At 41.8% G+C, this 21,596-nt stretch overlaps 1 protein-coding gene across 1 annotated transcript in view; it reads right to left on the bottom strand.

The window, feature by feature from the left end:
- Nucleotides 1-11,614: 11,614 nt before the first annotated feature.
- The window catches only part of TMEM263 (transmembrane protein 263), a 36,248-nt gene continuing 26,266 nt past the window's right edge, over nt 11,615-21,596 (bottom strand). Inside the window, exon 3 of the mRNA XM_089671200.1 lies at nt 11,615-16,339. Within this exon, the coding sequence (XP_089527326.1) occupies nt 16,059-16,339 (281 nt within the window). The 3' untranslated portion in view covers nt 11,615-16,058. The remainder of the gene's footprint in view (nt 16,340-21,596) is intronic.

Genomic DNA, 21,596 nt, shown 5'->3' with positions numbered 1-21,596 from the left:
TGGATTTGAAATTAAACGAACAAGATGTAATTTAACTGCAGACTGTCAGCTTTAATTTGAGGGTATTTACATCCAAATCAGGTGAACGGTGTAGGAATTACAACAGTTTGCATATGTGCCTCCCACTTTTTAAGGGACCAAAAGTAATGGGACAATTGGCTTCTTAGCTGTTCCATGGCCAGGTGTGTGTTATTCCCTCATTATCCCAATTACAATGAGCAGATAAAAGGTCCAGAGTTCATTTCAAGTGTGCTATTTGCATTTGGAATCTGTTGCTGTCAACTCTCAAGATGAGATCCAAAGTGCTGTCACCATCAGTGAAGCAAGCCATCATTAGGCTAAAAAAACAAAACAAACCCATCACATAGATAGCAAAAACATTAGGCGTGGCCAAAACAACTGTTTGGAACATTCTTAAAAAGAAGGAACGCACCAGTGAGCTCAGCAACACCAAAAGACCCGGAAGACCACGGAAAACAACTGTGGTGGATGACCGAAGAATTCTTTCCCTGATGAAGAAAACACCCTTCACAACAGTTGGCCAGATCAGGAACACTCTCCAGGAGGTAGGTGTATGTGTGTCAAAGTCAACAATCAAGAGAAGACTTCAGCAGAGTGAATACAGAGGGTTCACCACAAGATGTAAACCATTGGTGAGCCTCAAAAACAGGAAGGCCAGATTAGAGTTTGCCAAACGACATGTAAAAAAGCCTTCACAGTTCTGGAACAACATCCTATGGACAGATGAGACCGAGATCAACTTGTACCAGAGTGATGGGAAGAGAAGAGTATGGAGAAGGAAAGGAACTGCTCATGATTCTAAGCATACCACCTCATCAGTGAAGCATGGTGGTGGTAGTGTCATGGCGTGGGCATGTATGGCTGCCAATGGAACTGGTTCTCTTGTATTTATTAATGATGTGACTGCTGACAAAAGCAGCAGGATGAATTCTGAAGTGTTTCGGGAATATTATCTGCTCATATTCAGCCAAATGCTTTAGAACTCATTGGACACCGCTTCACAGTGCAGATGGACAATGACCCAAAGCATACTGCAAAAGCAACCAAAGAGTTTTTTAAGGGAAAGAAGTGGAATGTTATGCAATGGCCAAGTCAATCACCTGACCTGAATCCGATTGAGCATGCATTTCACTTGCTGAAGACAAAACTGAAGGGAAAATGCCCCAAGAACAAGCAGGAACTGAAGACAGTTGCAGTAGAGGCCTGGCAGAGCATCACCAGGGATGAAACCCAGCGTCTGGTGATGTCTATGCGTTCCAGCCTTCAGGCTGTAATTGACTGCAAAGGATTTGCAACCAAGTATTAAAAAGTGAAAGTTTGATTTATGATTATTATTCTGTCCCATTACTTTTGGTCCCTTAAGAAGTGGGAGGCACATATGCAAAGTGTTGTAATTCCAACACTGTTCACCTGATTTGGATGTAAATACCCTCAAATTAAAGCTGACAGTCTGCAGTTAAAGAACACCTTGTTCATTTCATTTCAAATCCATTGTGGTGGTGTATAGAGCCAAAAATGTTAGAATTGTGTCGATGTCCCAATATTTATGGACCTGACTGTAGATTCGGTGCATTTTTTCTGCCAGTTTCAGTGTGATTTCAAGGGGCAGTTGTTCAGTGATTCAGGTGTGGTTCTAATGCGATTTGGCAGCATTCTCAGTCAGTCTCTCTCTCTTGACATGAACCAGGGATGGGATATAAGGAACAAAGCAAAGACTTGCAGAAAAGTACTTGAATTGTGTTACTCTACGACAGATTTATTTATTATTTATTTCAGGTATTTACATATATATTGTACATTCACATCAGTCCCTAACCCTCAGATAAGTGTTTTCTATTCAAGTTCATGAAGCTGTAAATCACACCGCACTGCACTAAACACGTACAGGACCCTTTTCAACATGGCATCGGAATTGCACTGTGTGAACGGTTTCCATAGAAACCCGTTATTTCACTTATCATGCGATTCCATGAGTCCATCAGAAATCGCACTAGTGTGAACCAGAGCTAAATGATATCCTTATTCGAGAAAAAAAAACAATACACACCCACTATTTAATGGCCCTCTAATCTATTTTTTATGAAACGTTCTGTTTTCTGTTTTTTTTCTGTCTCTTGTAGCATTCTACATGAGCTCATGAACCTGTTCTTTTCCCTCTCACTTGTTTGGAACAAGCAGGGCACATTAATTGTGGTTATGTGCACTGCTCTATGCACACTACAATTGCATAGTCCATAGTTCCTAGTCCATATTGGGAGCAAGCAAGAGTGGGTGGCTATGTTTCTACATACAGTGAGACCATGGAGAACAAAGCAGGAAAAAAAAACAGAATTACAGAAGTACTTTTTAGAATCACAATACTTTTTTGAAGCAAGAATACATATTTGAACAGATTTTTTTTAACAGAGATTAGTTTCACTTTAAGGTTTGACAGAGACAAGGAGGGGGCATACAGGTGGAATAATTGGTGTGACACCTTTTTACCAATGAATAAGATGTGATGGGACTCTAAAACAAAGGGGCCAAGCCAATATATGTTTCTTGTTGGTACCTAAAGCCAGATATCTCCACACCCAACTGAAGAAAAATGAGCCCCACTACATACTTTTGGAGATACTTGGGACCCTTACTCTAGGCAAAAAGCATTTTAAATTTGATGGTACACCGTCCTGGGCTGTTTTTTTCTGTCTGATGATCTGAGGAGGGTAGGATTTACAGAATCAGAAACACCCTTATGCTTCAAAACGTAGGCTTCAACAGCTACGTTGTCAAAGTCAGTGACCATGAAGCTGGACAGAAGATCAGACCCTGCAACAGAAAATCTGACCAATCTGGAAGAGCCCACGGCTCATCTGCCAGTACATTTTTAATGCCTGCCTAACCCATTTTAGCCAGGCTGATGCGGTCCAAATCACCAGAATTCCCCCCATCTTCGTTCTGTGCAACAGTTGGTGAAGAAGCTGCAGTGCAGAAAAGGCAAATATCAGAGGAAACTGGCCCTAAGGAGTCAACAGGACATCCACTGAAAATGCCCCATGATACCTGGTTCGGGACACAAACCTATTCAAAGTGTTGTTAACCTAGATACCAAGAGATTCACATCTAGCATCCCCCATCATAGACATATGTTTGCGAACACCTCTGGGTGAAGAGTCTGTTCTCCCAGATTTAGCTACTAATGGCTGAGAATGTCTGTCGCCCAACCTTTTACAGTGGAAATTTGCATGGTGAAGAAGGCCAAACATTACGTTCTGCTCAAGACAAGATGGCATCCGCTTCTTTTTGAGCAGCACAATGTCTTCTCCCTCCTTGATGGTTGATGCGGGGGTAACAGCATGCTTTTAACTACAGTTACCTTATGGATGAAGGCATCAAATGATGATTAACAAGAGTTCACCCTCAAAGGGCAGCCTCTCAATTTGCTTGTTACAGAGACATTCTGCTGACTAACACTGGAGTCATAGGCTCTTTCTCATGTGGACAGACATGGTGTCCACCCTTTCCTTGAAAGCTGCTGTATAGAATCTTCCAGAGCATCTATCGAGAAACCCAAAGTTCTTGCTAAATCTTTCAAAAGCTGCCAAATGGTAGGGTCCTCATGCACTGATTTTCTGAAATGGAGCATATGCTTCACCCAGACCTTAAGGGCTTGGCAAATTCCCACCGCAGGCTGCAGAGCCACTTCTACCAAGGAGAAGGATGAATTAAAGGCTAATTTCAACTTTGAAACATGTTACATGTACCACCTGTATTTGGGGTGGCACATGTAATATGTTCCAGCACCTGCCTCCTCAACCCCGTGATCCCTCCTTGCTGTTACAGCGGGCAGGGGATCTTATCCCTTCACTGGCTGTCACGATTTAAAAACAGTGTGACTGTGCGTGGCTCCGCCCCCATGGTTGCATCATTCATTCAGTTACCTGTGAATGAATGGCTACAAGTACCATCAGGCTGATGGCTTGTAGTTCTCAATGAACAGTGGCGCTGGTGAGTGCTCTCGTAGTCCATTGATTCTTCCTGCCATTCAGTAACTGTCTGCCCGTATGAGGTATGGGCAGAAAGCTTACTCAGAGTCTGTAGGATCCAGGCATTGCACCCATGATCTGCTGATCGCCAGTGCAATGTGTTACAGACTGCAATGTAAAAAATTACCAAATACACATTTTTTACCTGCAAAATGATCTGCATTCATTATTTTATTTTGTAAAAGGTGAACTTATCCTTTAAAGAGGGCCTCTGACCTCTTATCCATGGTGTGTTTAAGGGCCAGGACCTCATCCCCTGGAACTGTCAGGTTTAAAGTCTGATTAAAGTTGAAAATGGCAACCTGGAAGCTGATTGATTTCCAAGCAGAGCTGAACCAGATTTTACACTCTCCAATTTTACTAAATCAACCTATAAATGTCATGCAGGTAGGATTAACAAAATAGTAAACTATTTTCTTTATTGGTTAAATGACATCACAGGGGTTGGCAACGTTCACCTCCTAGAACCCTGCACGTTTAAAAATGAGTCCCAATGAGATCCCACAAGGTAACGCTGCCACCTTTTTTGAATAGGGAGTGTGTTCCTTCTAGGGGGAGGGACCCATTGTTACTTTTCCAGTACTGGAAGAGAATTGTTCACTGTGCAAACTGGTTTGCCAGAATGCCTGTTCAGAGATTACTGGCTTGACTTACAAATATGTCAAAGTAATTGATCTTTAAGACATGCACATATAAATCTAAGATGCATTTAAAGGAGAATTCCAGGCAAAATTTTCTTTTGCCTGTGCAGCAGGGCTGTGCTTGCACTGCATGAGTTAACTGCTAGTAATGCCCAAGTGGAGAGAACAGCGGATACATACTCACCTGACCCGCCAATCCTCCCTGCACCAGACTGGTCCCTCTGGCAACTTTCCCCCCCCTCCCCACAGTCCAGCAGTCTTGTAAATGGACTGTTCCTGACAGCAGCAAGTTCCACAGACAGGAAAAGTCCACCGCTGGATCGTGGGGGAGCACGTTTTCCAAAGGATCAGTGGGTCAGGTGGCTATGCACTTAGTCCTCACCTCTAGAAAAAACGAGCAGCTGATCCATGCAGTGTAGGCATAGCCCCACTGGATGGTGCATAAAACATTTTTGACTAAAGATCTACCTTAGAAAGGAAGAAAGGTGCACAGAAGCATTATCCGTTCCTAAGGGTAGAAAAAGATTGTGTTCTAATGCTCTTCGTACAGTTTGACCTGAGTTTCCATCAGTGCTTCAAGTTTTCTTTCCACACTGGATAAATTTGTATCCAAGACTAGTGGACACTTAAGATATATTAGGAATGTGCCTGGAGACATTAGACCAGATGCAGCATTCCAGAGCAGGAGATCATAGGTAATTGCAGGGCATAATCTTTGAAGAGATAACAGCCCCAACTAAAGTGTGCAGATTTCAACCAAATACTGAGCTTTCTTTTCATGTCTAATTTACAAGTGTTTAAAAAAAGCCAAAAAGGGATTCAAATACAGGGCTGGGATGACAGAGCAAAGTCAGGACTCCTAGAAGTCTAATATCTGAATGATTCCAGGTCTGCAGCAAGCGTTGGAGGAAGAAGGTCAACATGACCACCAGTATTTTCAAAGAGATTTGAGAAATGGCAACCTCATTCTCATTGCAGGTTTCCTTGAATTTAGGGTGTAGATGATCCATTACTGTCAGATGCGCTAAAGTACCCCAAGTGTGGTGTTGATGGGTCCTCCATCTCTGCTTGCCGTATCATTATTCATAGACCAGCAAGGAGACTATAGCAAGTTTGGTTTGCTTCTCCTGCATTGCAAAACAAGCAAAAGCTGTTTCTAATCTAATAGCAGTGAACTAGGCTTCTGCACTACAAGATTGCCTGGGTGCAAAAGAAAAACCGTGTTGTGTAACCTTTATTCATCATAACATCATAGATGAGACCTTCCCCCCCCCCCCCCCCCCCCCATGCATGCCTAGTGAACAGGTTGTCGGTAAAGCCCAGTTCTTTTGCAGTAAATACGTCCCTTCCCTGAACTACCACATTCACCCACAAGAATGAGGCGCTTTCACATCCCTCCCTTGATAAGTCACACTAAGTCGGTGCTGCTCCACTGTTGAAGGACACTGACTCTTTTCTGATTGCAATTTGTAAATCCCAGTTCCAACTTGATAAACACTCTCCCCCCACTTCTTTTTAATACCAACTGTACGCACATGTCAGCACCCCTAGGCACATTGACCACAGCACCTGATCACCATTTTAGATTGGGAGTCGGTATGATGGGCTCTCAAGCACATGATCACCGTGAAAGCCAATTAAAGCGATTACAGTACTATGAGACTCATGTTTTGGTTGAGCTACATGTTGTCCAAGGGCCTTTTACCTTTTTTATAGTCCTTGGCAAGGGATGGTTCTGAAAGTTGCAAAAACCATGTTCGCAGAAAGAAAAAACATGCTATGCATAGGCCTCTGCAAAGAGCCAGCTTCACATACACGGGTGTTTCGTGCATCTGCTTGCAGGCAGTCCCATTCATTTTTATTGGAATGCAGCGGCTGTACAGATGCTAGTCCCAATTTGACAGCTGCATGTCCTTGAATGCAGACAGTGCGTGTTTTTAGGACACACCTGCACAGCTGTTAAGTTAGGACCAGTAGCTATGTCTTTGCAGCTACTGCATCCTAAAAGACTTCAATGGGATGTCCTAAGATGGGTGGGAACCTCACTATCTGACTAATTTGAAGTTACATTCTGGTTTCTGGAGAAGTTCTTTGAAATGTAAATGGACATTCACATAAGCATGTTCCTTCCCATTGCTTCTTTAGATAGAATGCTATTTACACCTCCAGCTGGGAAGATTGCTAACACAAGAAATACAGTGGTTACACAATAAGCCTTCTAATAACAAAATATACATTCAATATACATCCACTTAATCAAAACTAAATGTTTGATATATAAAATGGTCGTTTCATTTTCCCTCACAAATAGAACACCTGTGCATCTCATGCATGCAAATAGCGCTTTTCACAGGGGGGTACAGATAGGTACACCCATGTAAATGAGGCCTTAAGCTTTTTACATGTGTTTTCAAGCACTACCATTAAAGTCTATGGTCACAAAAAGGAAGCAAGGGAGCTCCTGCACCTGGTTCCAAGTTACATAGAAGCGCAATGTTTAGGCATGAACTCATCCCATAGGATTGGTTTCATTGTACAACAGATTGCACAGGTGTGAATGGGGACTTGAAAGCTGAAATTAGGCTGTAAGCCAAGTTAAAGTTACAGTCATAGTATAGGACCCAAAATAATAAAGACAAATTTTGTCTTTAAAGTGGGACTATGCTCCAACTATTAAAGGAGAAGTTCAGCCAAAGCTTAAGCTTTCCCCAATTTTACTGTTACAGCAGTTGCGCAGTGTGCCTAAATATGACTGCATACTCCAAAGGGAGTGAGGGTTTGACCACGCTGCAAAGCACAATCTGTCATCTGACAGACCTGGTCAGACATGACTCATTGCTTTTCACTGGTATAGCTGGCACCAGTGTCGGCATTTAAAGACGCTTCAGCAGCAAGGGTGAAAATGGTGCCGTAATTTCACTGCAGAAGGAAGACCGTTTCTGCACTATCAAGTAAAGGCACAGAAAGTGCCTATTCAATGTTTTTACTGGCAGGATCAATAGGTTTTTACAAAATATTACAGGGGGTACTACTAGTTTGCACAGCCTTCATCACATATGCGATTTAAGAGACATATGCGTTTCTCTCCCCCCCCCCCCCCCCCGTTTATACTTACCTAGGTGGATGCAGCATCGGTCCAATGCTGCATCTGTCCCCCACTGGCTCTAAGTATGAGAACTCACTAATCACATGACCGCTGATTTCTCACGGCCGCGGTCTGTCACCACTGTCTGTTCTGCCCCTTCCCCTCCCAGTGAGCAGTGGGCTGTGGTGGCGGAGAGAGCGGCTGGTTCAGGCTCTCAGCGGCTCACTGAGAGGATGAGCCAGGTACTGCTCCAGACTCTGGGGTGGATTATGACTTTGAAGTCAGTATCATTCCCCACTCAGCCTGGACCGGCTGAGTAACATCAGCCGACAACAGGCTTAAGCTTTGGCTGAACTTCTCCTTTAATAGTTGGAGCATAGTCCCACTTTAAAGACAAAATTTGTCTTTATTATTTTTGAACTAAGTTAACAAAGCATGAGAAATAAAAAGAACATGTACAAGTAAACAGAAAAACATCACATCACAGGTGTGGCTACGATCCATTTGGATGGAAGAAAATGATGCAATACAACAGTAAGAGGGCAGGCTCAATAACCCATATTACAGAGAAATAATGAAACATAGTTTCGGGGGGTATCCCTGGGCAAGATGTATGGAACAAGATGAGAACTCCGTACAACCAAGAGTGTAAACTGAGAAAGAGGAGGGAGAAAGAAAAAAAGAAAAAAAGAAAGAAAAAAAAAAAAAAAAAAAAAAGGGGGGGGAGGAATCCAGTGGTAAGGTTAGCAAAGGAGGAGAAGAGAGAGAAGAGAGGGGATTGGGAGACGGAAGCAGCAGAAAGCAGCATCAAGGTGGTTCCCCACTTGTATCCCTCCAGAGTGACCCTGCCACCCACATCCTAGCACGGAGTGCAGGGCCCAAGCAGCGGACAAGCCGATATGAAAATGAGTTGGGGGAGCAAGGCTCATTTCCACCAGGGCGCAACAGAGGAACACATATCTAAGTCGAAGAGGAGAAATGGAGCCAGACCGACCACAGCAACTTATGTTTATCATAGGTATCATTGGCAAACACCAGTATTTCCTCCATACGCATGGTATCATTAAGCACAGAAACCCACAATCGGAAAGGGTGGGGGAGTGGCTGTTTTCCAAAAGAGGGGTATCAATTGGCGGGCCGCAGACAGAAAGAAACGCAACAGACTTTTCTTTTGCGCTGCCAGTGAGCCCGGTAATATAGAAAGAAGAGCAATTTCCGACGAAGGGGCCAAGGACTCACCACAGATCCTGTTATATACAGCAAAGACTAGTTGCCAGAAGGGTTGTATTTGATCACAATCCCACCAAATGTGGAGCGGTGTACCAACAGCTCTATTAAAGCACCAACAAAGAACAGGTAGAAGGAAAAATGTTGTGTAGGGAGAGGGGGTCCCTGTATCATCGAGAAAGAAACTTAAAGTTCTTTTCTTGTGAATAGCAAGAAATAGACGATTCATGAGTGAAGTAGACCAACGTGGACCAATCCTCAGCCGCTATGCCTTTACCTAGGTCTCGAGCCCATGCCTTGTGTAGGAAGGGAGTTTAGAATGAAGAGCATTGTGGAGCACTTTATAGAGGGAAGCTAGGACGTGTCTCAATGGTTCAGAGAGGGAGCACAGCCGTTCAATCTCAGAAAGTGGACGATGAGTGTTGGAGGAAGAGTGTAACTGCTTGCAAAATGAGGATAGGTGCAAAGTGGTCAACCAATCCCTAGGTCCACTTTGAAGGAGAAGACCTGATTGGGGGCAGATAAGGAGACGTGTGTAAAGGGTCCAATAGTAGAAGAGCTCAACCTCTGAGGAAGAGCTGGGTGATCAAATAGGGGTGATAAGAGACAGGGATCAGAAGATAAGAGCAAAAAACCCTGTTTATACTACAACCACATTACAGCTAAAGTCAAAGGGGCCAGGCCGGAAAAACGCTGATAGTCCTGGTCATACCCCCATGGTAATGAACCTGAGAAAGATCTTGTTCAATCATACAAGAGGCTTTACGGAAGGGTGTGGGAAACCAATCAAGCATCTGGGTTAGTAACATGGCTCTGTAATAAAGCTCAAAGTCTGGTAAACCCACTCTGCCAGAGTTTCGGGTAAGTAAGTAACCTGTGTTTTAACCTTGAAAACCCACGATGCCAAATAAATCGAATCGAAAGGGAGTGTAGAGAGAGAAAAAAAAAAAAAACTCCTAGGGACAGTGATCGGTACAATCTGAAAAATGTATAATAACTTAGGTAAGGTATCCACCTTGAGGGTATTGATGCGGCCGAACCAAGGCAGGGCTGAAGCGCCCAATGAAGCCAGATCTTTTGGGATATGTGAAATTAAGGGTAAAGAATTAAGGGAATATAAAGCAGTAGGATCAGCTGAAATTAGGACCCCCAGGTATGTGATGGTCTTCGGTTGCCATTGAAAGGAAAAATTAGAGCGTAGGTTCGCCAACACATGGGCAGGTAAAGAAATATTTAGGGCCTCCGTTTTAGAGATATTGAGTTTAAAATTACTGAAATTCTTGGAAAAGACTGGGGAGGGAAATGAGTGGCTGTTGAATGTAAACTAGAAGGTCGTCAGCGTAAAAGGATAATTTGTGGTGTGCGGAGGGAGTGTGGATGCCCAAGATTGAGTTGTTAGCTTGTATGGCTCTCGCTTGTATGGCTCTCGCAAGATGTTCCATTACTAAAACAAAGAGAAGAGACGAGAGGGGACATCCTTGTCTGGTCCTATTTGATATGGGGAAGGGCGAAGAAACCGTATCATTGACCAGCACAGACGCCGAAGAATGAGACTGGAGAGACATAATCTGAGCAAGGAACCGCGAACCCAAACCAATCTGTTCCAAGGTAAGACGCAGAAAATGCCAGTCAACGTGATCGACCGTCTTCTCGGTGTCAAATGATAGTAGGCAAGCCTTTAAGCCATGTTGCTTGATATAAGATGGATCGTTTTAGAAGTATTATCCCTAGCTACGCGACCCGGGACAAAGTCAACCTGACCGTGGTGGATCAAGGTTGGTAGAAAAGGGGAAAGGCGGTTCGCTAGAAGTTTAGCAAAAACCTTAAAGTCCAGATTACGTAGAGAAATTGGGCGATAACTACCACAAAGAGAAGGGTCTTTACCCGGCTTAGGGATAACCGAAATAGTGGCGAACAAAAAACATTAAACGCTTGGGCCAGAAGCGGGGCCAATTGGGCGGTGAATGGTTTGTAAAATCGTGGGGTAAATCCGTCAGGACCTGGGCACGTACCAGTTTTCAGGGGCTTAATTGCTCCAAGAACTTCTATAATCGAGAAGGGCTCCTCTGGATGCAATGCATCTTGGGCGTCTAGAACAGGTAATGCCATCTCCACAATATTTTGGGACATAGCCGGCAGGGAGGAAACGGGAGGAGCATCAGGGAGTAGCCGAAGAGAGATTATAAAATTGAGATTAATAACGCTCAAGAAGAACAGATTCCCTTATTGTGGTAGAGTTTAGTATTGCCAGGAGCCTTGATGTGCTGGATTGGACGACGGGACGGACAATGGTGAAGTACACGTGCCAGGTGTTGGCCACATTTGTTAGCTAGGGAGTAATGAGTGTTGGGTGCTTTGTCTCGTGCAACAAGGTAGGAAGAATCTAAAATTTGGAGTAAGTCTCTACAAGTGTTAGATAGGTCTACCACATGTTTCTGGGACAATTCTAGACGTGCAATGAGCGAAAATAATCGACGTATCTCCGTCGTACAAGCTTTCATAGTCCCACTTTAAATGGAAGACTAAAATGGTGCTGTGTGGTAACAGAAATTTGGCAGTTTTTCAATAATCAGTGTATACCTTTTGAAAAGCTTACAAACATCCCAACACAAATGTATATAGGCACAAAGTTTATTTCTTTACCTCACCACAATTCACAGTTCAAGTGGGCGACTACTTCAGTACATATCTGAAAGGCATATTAAAAATACAAAGGGTGGGAGACCGAAGATAAAAGCTAGTCATTGAGTTTAGCACAATTTTGCACAGTGGCCCTGCTTAGCATGCCCTAGTAAACACAGCAAATAATTATACCCTATATATTATATATAGAAAATAAGCATCTTGCAATGTATAAAAATATGGCCACTACCACTTTCAGGACCTTCAAAAAGGAGAGAAAAAAAAAACAAAAAAAAAACATTTGCACCAAGTCTGTTCCACTGCACCTAATTCAGCAAGAACAGTGGGAGTGTCAGTCATTTACCAATACAAGGACCAAAGGTAGAAGATGAAGGAAGGATCGGTCCTCCAGAAACCGGTATTTCAGATATGGGTGCATTTCATTGATTTGAATTTTACATCTCCAAAGGGTTCCAGGAAAGAAACAGCCTGCGATTGTTAACTTCCTTCTGAAAATATTAGTTGTCTGATATTTTTTTTTACTTTTACGACATGCATTGAAAAGAAGCATGCATTGAAAACACTTAAAGAATATGTCCAGCCAAAAGTTTGTTTTCTTTAAATTTTATTTGCAGTTGGAGATTTCCCATCACTCCCTGTATGTTGAAACCTGTAGTCACTGGGGGAGGAAATGAGGGGAAAGAGCTCTAATGGAGCCCCAAATGCCAGTAAAACTCAAATTCGAACCCCCCCCCAAAAAAAAAAAAAAAAATGAAATAAGTTTTAGCTGGACATACACTAATAGCTATTCTGGGTCAAGGACTACTAGATCATCATGTCAGCCTAGCAACTAATATTTTTAGGAGGAAATGTTGGCAACAGCAGTATCAATATCAGGATAGGTTTTCCTAATCATCCATTCAAGCTAGTGCATTGTGGCAATGTGCACCATAATGCATGCAATACCACAACGTATGGCAACACCTGACTTCTGTGCAGTGCATTAGCATCAGGACTGGTCCCGCAATGCACTGTACAGTAGAACTGTGGGTTGTGGTGTGCTGCAGTTCGCTGGCTGGGTTGTCAAAAAGTCACGTGTGTTGGCAAAGTATTCAAAATGAATGGGATACCTTAAACTCACCGCATGTTAACCCAGTGCAACAGATTGATCAAGTGTAAATAGGACCTTGATGGCTCCAATAGCTGGGTAGAGGTCAGACTTCTGGTACAGAAAACCTACCCACAGAGGACAGAAGGAAATGGCTGGTTGATCGCACCTGTTGTCATACTGAATTACCTGGTCGGACTGACCCTTTAAATATAATCAAAAACAAAAAAACATCTTTATACAGCATGCTATACTTAATGCAGACGGTAGTGTAATAAGCATTTGTGCAGTGTACCTGAGGGTTTTCTATAAGGCACTAACAACATGAAAATGAAGGAGCAGACTTGAGATCTATTTGGTTTCTATTTTATCCCAACAATAAATTAAGGTAAAACTCAGACAAGTGGGGTAAAAAAACCAAAAAAAAACAAACTGCAAAATCTGCAACAAGGGCACAGACAAAAAATGAAATCCAACAGGGGTTCTAGCTCCCCCCTACTCTAACACGGAAAAAAAAATGCTTTTCTTTAGTAAAGAATTTCTTTTGCTTCTCGTCTGTTGAACCAACTGGCAGCAGAAAAGATGTGAGGGGAAATCTTTTCCTTTTCCACACTTGTGCAGGCCGTCCATTTGAATGGACTGCTGTGTCTGCGTTTTAAAAAGGTGCATTCACTGTTTGGTCTTGCTTTTTTTTTTTTTTTTTAACGCAGACACAGAAAAATCGCATGGTCTTTTTGACCATGCAATTTCCCTACGGTTACGACAAACGCACTGCGGGCTGAGATTCGTGGGGGTGCTATTCAAAGTAAATGGCAGCAGCGTGATTTGGAAGCAGGTGGGGGAACAGATGAGATTCCTGCACCTGCAGCCAGCCCGCAATGTGAACCAGGGCTAAGATTCCAGGGGTCTGGGTAGAAGTAAAATCTGACAGGGGTTCTGACCCTTCCCCACTCCATCCAAAATATAAAAAATAAACGTTTTGGCTATACATACACTAGATGATAAATGTGTTGAGCAAACTATGCTCTGTGTATTCACTTGCAATGCTTCTTTTAATCAAGTGAATATCCTGCCCAGCTCTTTGGCTGAAATTTTAAATAGGAGTGGCTACACAGACTGGAAAAGTGAGGAATGGGGTGAAGAGTACTGTTGCCTGGCTGACAATGCATCATGGCATTCCAGAAGGTGAAAAGGGTTTAGTTACAACCCAAATTCAGGCATCTGGCTTTGACACACATTAAAGGCTGGGAAATATGTCACTTAAAAAGTTTCAGCATGGAGGATACACAAACTAGCTGGATGGAGAAATACAAACATTTAAAGTGTATGTAAAAGCAAAACTTTTTTTTGGATAGAGTAAGGAAGGGTTAAATTTCCCCTCTATTTGTGCCAATGGCCACCATTACAGAGACAAAGTGATGAAAAAGCCAGCTTTTTTTCCTTTTTTGAGTTGTCGTTAGAACAAGAGGTTAAACCTTCCACTGAGGACAAATGTTCTGGTGACAAGTGACTTAGGCCTGGTTCACACCAATGCGTTTTTTTAGTGCTTTTCGCAGAAACGCACTACAGTCCATTTATGGGACACATTCGCATCTATGCTTTTTTTGAGTTGCTGCGTTTTTGGAAAGGGTCAGGGACTTTTTTTTTTTTTTAAAAACGCAATAAAGCAGCATTTTTGCTACAATAGAGGTCGATGGAGACTCTGCTGAAATGCAGTAGTGCATTTCTGACTCTGCCCGGCAACAAACAAAAATTTCCCCTTTAACAAAAACCAAACGAAAAACCCCAAAATGCATGCAAATCGCACAAAATGCACACTGCATTGGAGTGAACCAGATCTAAGATGGTAATTTTTCTCACTTGAACAGAGCTTTCCTCCCACTTGTGTTTTCAGCACAAGAAGGGAAATCTTCCTAGTGGGACAAAACAAAAAACAAAACAAAAAATAACCTTGCAAGTGTTTTTAAGAAAACATATCTTTTTTTTGTTTATAGTACACAGTTCCCAATATGACAAAATGCATTGCACACTTTTTTCTATCTTTCTAGATGCCCTGTTGTTAGTTGTGATATTGGATAGTGCAACCCGCCCCCCTCCCAGAGCACGGCTGCCCAACACTACAGCTAACAAAGACATGGCCCAGCACTTGTTTGAGGCAAGCACCTCCATTGAGAATTGCAGAGGGATGGGAAGCCGACACATTTTACCTCCCCCTGCATTCCTCGTGGCAGTGTGTCAAGGGGGGGGCACCCTGTCTGACAAAGCAGCTAGTATTACAAGGTACCTAGGAAGATGGGACAAAGTACTACATGTCCCATCAGGAACTGAATACTGTAAAAACAAAAAAAAAGGTTAAACTTCTTTAACCCTTCTATATGCTTTTCAGAAAAAAAAAAATAGTTTGGCAATGCATACACTTTAAGTAAGCAGATAAGTAGTGGCCATTAGAATAGTCTAACACAGGTTTTGTCTTTAAACAGTTACTAATTGAAAGGTGAGAGATTGTCGAGAAAAAAAAAAAAATATCTAAGCTGCCAATGATGATTCCTATTTGTAGGGGGAAATGGTAAGGCTGTCATTCTGATCCTTGCTTAGTGAGTCACTGACAGAGCTCCCGCATTCATCCCAACACGTCCCATTGAAAGACTTACTCCGCAGATGTGATGCAAGCCAATAATGGAGAGATACGTAGAACACTGGCACTGATCTAGCACAACATATTACTTGTGAAACAAACACATGAGGGGAAACAGCGTTTGAAATTCTTGGACATGAACACAGAGGACTCATATAAGAGCTTCTCCTCTGTTTTTACCATAGCAAATCTATTCCACCACCTACCAATACAATTGCACTGGATTGATACGTTATAGTATTGCTCCATCGGCCTAGCCAAACACAAAATGAAAGAAAAATAAAAAATACTAATAGCTAACCATAACAAAACACAACTATGTGCTGTGACTTTTCATAACAGAAGAAAAAACACACGCAAAAGGGAAAAAAAAAATTCTAATGTAAAGTCCTCTAAACAAATGGCTTTGTGAATGTCAATGTTTCCAGAAAAAAAAATATTCAAAACATTTTTGTGAACGAAACAAACACATGATTTGGTGTAATATAAATGTAACATTTGAAACGCAGAGTCAGTGAACGGGGTTATAGTCCGTGTTTACTCTACGACTGCTGCGTTCCTTTCCACTTGCTCGATTAGCCACACCGGTGCTACAATAACAAGTGTCTTATGTGGCATGGTGTGGCGTTGGCTTGACTCTTCGGTAGACACCAAATCGCAGCTGGGACAGTCCTCTAGAAATAAGATGATTGGCTCAGTCAGATTTGTCCTTCTTTTTTCCAGAGACTTTACTGGAGACTGCTGATCCCACGGCAGCCACACCACCAGTGACCGCTGACACGCTGCCTTTCACAATGCCGACTCCTATACTAGGTACTGATGTGACTGCCGTTTTGGTCACCTCATAGCTTTTGCCTCCGATCCAGGCCACTCCACCGATGGTAGCACCAACCGCTCCTTTGGTGATGCTGAAGATGCCCCCCGTTACACGAGAGATCATGCCAGGTTGTTGCTGAGGGTGGTCCTTGACGGAATCTGGAAGAAATTCAGAAAATGTTATTAGCATGTACTAGTCTGATTACTCTTCTGCTCAACTGAAGATTTTTTTTTTTTTTTTTTTTAAACACCTGGCTAAAGCCAGATTTAGGAGAATCTGCCATGAATATTCAATGGTGGCTATCACTGCTGCCTTTTTTTTTTTTGAGAAAGCCAATTCCTTGGCTGTTATTCTGATGCTTTGACTTTAAATGTTATCCAATTTGCAGACACAAAACAAGTATTGCGTTAAGTAGCACTGAGGGTTTTTATTTAATCAGAAGTCAGACATCCGGCATCTTCAGGAGGCTTGCAATAGCAGTAGCCATAATACTCATGACACAGTCACTTTAAACTACTAGTATAGTAAAAAGGTCAGCGCTAAAGAAAAAGAAAAAACAAGCAGCTTGCAGTAGGCAAGTATACCAAACCCAAAACAATATAACAATCAAACCGTTCAAACCAGTGTGACTGACTATCAGAGTTGCACAGATTTTGAAAGTAGTTCCTGCACTATTTTCTGCGATTTCAGGTGCGACTCTCTTTCTATATTGCTAGACGAAGGTACCCCCTGCAAATGACCAAGGACTCAACAAGGATAAAAGCCAAGTAAAGAAAAAGCATGTATCCACTGATCCCCAAGTCTGATCTTCAATCTGTTTGACAATAGTGCCACGACCCCTCCCCCCTTCATGGGTCCCGGAAGTGTTTAGGGTGATCTACATCACATGAACACGAGCTGAGGCAAACATCAAGCCCGGCTGCTAAGTCCAAGAAGAGACAGACAGCTTTTCAATGACCCAGCAAAAGAAAAATGGTGCCATAGGACCAGGTGTGCAATAGCAGAGTGTAGGATTCACTAGGTGCGAGTATGTTTATTAAGGATAATCAAGCTAAAAAAAATAAAAAATAAAAATTGTTTTGAATAAAATGCTTTTTGAGGAAAATATATTACCATCCAAAGGTTATTCCATCATGAAATAAAGATTAGTTTTTTAATTATGTAGAATAAGGTTGTATATGTTTAATTTTTTTGGTAAATAAATTCCATGAATCCATTCACAATGTCATGCTCTTCCAGAGGTATTTGTAAGATTATTGGGCAGTTTCTCTGCCTACAAGATATTATCACAGATGCTTGGTTTACTTTTGCAGTTCTCAAAACTGAATTTGACTCAGCAGATATCACATGCCTCTTCTTCACAGCAAAAATGTTATAACATGAACAGAGTTAAGAAAAAGACCTTAATCCTAACTTCTACAAACCTATGAATACAGAATCAACCCCTTCAGTGCTAAGTTTCAAGAAGTTCAGTGAATAGAATAGAAACAATATTTTTCTGATTGTTTGAAGTGGAATAGATCTGCACAAGAAGAAAGTGAAACGAAGTGTGAGGAGGAAGGGCTGACAGTCTAAGTCTCTTAAAATATATATATTTTGTTTAGCCAAATTAGTTAACAAACATGGATGTTTAAGCAAATAACATATGCTGGAATGTTATTGTTTCAGTTGAATAAATCTATTTAAATTATTATTAAGGTAATGATTATTTTTCTCCTTCCTAAGTACAACAGAAAAGTTGTCCAAATATGAATGATTACCTATTAAACTGGGGATAAAAAAACTAATATGAAAAGTTGTTATTCTAAAAATCTTCATCTACTTGCATATTAAAGTTATACCAGCAAGAATTAGTCTATGTAGAAAACTAGGATTTAAATCAAGCCTTACTGACTAGTGATTTAAATCAGTTTGATTTAAATCAAATCCACCCTGATTTAAGGTGAGTGATAGTTTGCAGTTTTATGGAGTTCTAGCAAAAGCAATTGGAAAACAGGAGGGTAAATGTTATGGAGTGCCGAGACAATCTGGCTCCCATCCTGGAAGGCTAGGATAGCATTTTGGGACAGACATGCGACTTTTATTATTGTGCACAAAGCAAAAATGGGCAACCACCTGGTGTAAGGACTGGAAACTAAAGTGATACTTCTACGAGTGGAGAAACCACTTGGCGAAATTCATCATTGTACTACTATAAAAAAACAATTCTGAAACAAGATTCTAACCCTTGTAAACAGTAAACAAAACAGTTAGATGGGTTTGTTCAGTGTGCTGAATGTGTCTGCCCAGTAGCACCAAATAGACTTTTATAGTGGTGTGTGCCGAGTCCAAAGAAGAAAGAGCAGCATGTTTGGTTCAAGGAATTGGAGCACCAACCTAACATGATTGTAATACTTACCTGCTGTGTGCAATATTCTTGCACAGAGCAGCCCTGACTGTAAGAGACACCAGCAGAAGCCTATGACTCCTGCCATTGCCTCCATGTCAAATAAGGAAAGAGAGCCACTGCTCTCAGGCACATCGCTGGATGGAGATTGGGCTCATGTAATTATACAGGGGGCTGGAAGGGGAAGCAGAACACAGGTTGTTTTTTTTTTTTACTTTAAATGCAGAAAATGCATTCTGGTAGAAAAAAACAAAAAAAACAAAAACATTCTGCCTTTACAACTACCTAAAATTGCAAGTAAAAGTACAAAAAAAATAATGCATTTAAAAAGCTTACTGGCAGCACTTTCCATAAATGCTCCATTGTATTCGCTTGCAATGTGATTTTGAACTTACCAGAAAATCTGACTACTCCAGGAAGAGTCAGTTCCATAGCACACAGCTCCTTCCTTGCACATCATAGTCCCTCCCTTTACCCCATATAGCTTTATATGTAGCGGTCAGCGGGAAGAGCGAAGAGAAAAAACTATGGAGTGTCATTTAACAACAGCTCGGAGTCTACTGACATCACATCCAAGATGGTGGCGCCCAGCAGGATCCTTGGGGCTGTTGGATGTTCATATACAGAGGTATATTACAAGTACCTAACATGGATACATTAGGGTCAAGTTGCACAAATAATCTTACTGGAGAATTTTTGTGTAAATTAATGGTCTCTTTAAAGTTTAATATAAAAATGGTCTTCTGATTTCCCTCTATGTACTGCGTGTATCCTGCTGTGAGCTGCACTGTGCATGACCAATGCTGATCTAAATGTTACTGTGTTCATCTACAACCACAATATACACAGGTATAGGTCTCTGTGTTTATAAGCCAACCAGGCTTAGCAGTAATGTGCAAAAATGGGCAGGACCAGGAAACAGTACATATGTAACAGATGGAAAAATGTCTGAAACATGAATTTCACTTTCCAATTATGTAAGAATGGGAAGCGGACTCCTTGAAAGGCATTTGCCATGACGTCGTATGACATGTGGTCCTTTTATTCTGACACCCTCATGCAGCCCGTTTTTCACCACGAGCTCAAACAGCAAAATACGTTCTTCCTCTGCAGTTCTCACCTCTCCTCTCTGCCTAGCCCAACATCTGTGGCAAACCCCAGCCTCCCTCAAAGTAGGTCTTCACCTGTCACATCAATGAAGCAAACTCGGCACTGCTGACTGCACTGAGCTGCGATATGGAGAACGTGTGAAAGAAAGGTCTGTGTCACCAGCCACCAACTGCCAGAGAACGGCTTTCATTATTGAGATGTATGGAGGTAGATGTATGGACAATACCATCTCGAAAAAAAAAAAAAAAAATGTATTCATGACAATATCTATACAAACTATCACATTAAAGTGCTCAGAGTACCTGTATTAGCACACTTTAACCCTTTAACCGCCTGTCCACAATGTACTGCGGACAGGCGGCTGTAGGCAAAGTGACATACCCGGATGTTGCTGCCTACTTCTGGGTTTTAGGCAAATGCATGTGTGCCCCCCCTCCCCGGCTGGCACATGCTATGAGTATACACAGTGGGAGCCTATCAGCAAGTCCTGGCCAATGAATCACGGCCAGGACCTGCTGATCAGCTGTGTACAATCACAGGCCAGAGCTCTGTGTTGAAAATAAACACACAGCTCTGTGCAGAGAGAACGATCTTTGTGTACCTTATAACGTGGCAGATCACCGGCATTAGCAACGTAAATAAAATTGATATATATATATATATATATACACACACACACACACACACACACACACACACACACACACACACACACACACACAGTTTGTAGTGCCATACCTTTCATGCAAACCAATCAATATACACTTACTGGGACTTTTTTTTGTTTTTGTTTTTTTAATCAAAGATATGTAGCAGAGTACATTTTGGCCAAAACTTAAAAAATTGTATTTGTTTTTTTTATTTTAAATTGGATATACTTTGTAGCAGAAAGTAGAAAACAAAAAAAAAAATTTCTTTCCCAAAACGGCAAGTCTTTTTGTTTATATTGCAAAAAAATAAAAAAACCCAGTGGTGAGATAAAATATATATATTTATTCAGTTACAGCGTTGCATGACCGTGCAATTACCAGGTATGTTATGCACACTGTTTTATCCCTGTATGTATTCATCCACCAAACTAGGCAAGTCACTTTTAGACATTGGGCAGCCCAGGAGTGCAGACTTTTCAGTTCAGTTCTAGATAGAGTAGGAAGCAGATAGAACTGATGACCGTCTTTTTTTTTCCATACACTACTTTTTTTTTTCCATGGTAGAGCGTTGCAACACCTTAATCCCCATTACCCTTGTCATTTGTGAGATCTGAACTGCAACACACCTTACTCCCCAGCATTCCCAGTGAGATATGTACTGCAGCATAAACACCCCCCCCCCCCCCTCAGCAGCCAAGGTCCCAGATCTGTACACCTGCTGTGCCCTTTATGAGGAGTTGCCACTATCCCTGTTCTAATTTCCTGGGTCTGTATCCCTGTTGATATTATGCAATCAATGTTTTATACAATCTCATATTTTTTTAATGTATTAGATCTTATGCGAGTCCCCCCCCAAACACACACACACACACCTCTATAGTTATATAACATCCTATTCAATTCTACCATAAACTTTGCAATCATAACATGTGGCAAATTCCAACCTTCAGCCCGACTGCTAGGGACAGAACTTACAGAGTTTAAAAAGTGCAAAGGAATTTAACGTCAAATATGCAAAACAGAGAGTAAATAGCCATTTTCTAAGTGAACCATTCTGAGGTGAACGATGGAACAGTGAATAGGTTGAAGGCTCACAATGTCACAGCGGCAGACAGTACATTCCAGCACCCAGAATAGCTCTGTCATCACCAATGCCATCACACCTGATATGATATGGTCTCATGCCACAAACTGGTCAACAGAAAAATAATGTAAACACAGACTAAATTCATCTTCCAGACTTGTGACACCGGGTCAGACACGCAGTCA

Source organism: Staurois parvus, unplaced genomic scaffold, assembly GCF_062004578.1.
Source record: "Staurois parvus isolate SC_StPar_1 unplaced genomic scaffold, SC_StPar_1.0 ptg000101l, whole genome shotgun sequence".
Lineage (NCBI taxonomy): Eukaryota > Metazoa > Chordata > Amphibia > Anura > Ranidae > Staurois > Staurois parvus.
The sequence above is the reverse complement of the archived record's forward strand: the minus strand, read 5'-3'. Positions and strand labels throughout refer to the sequence as shown.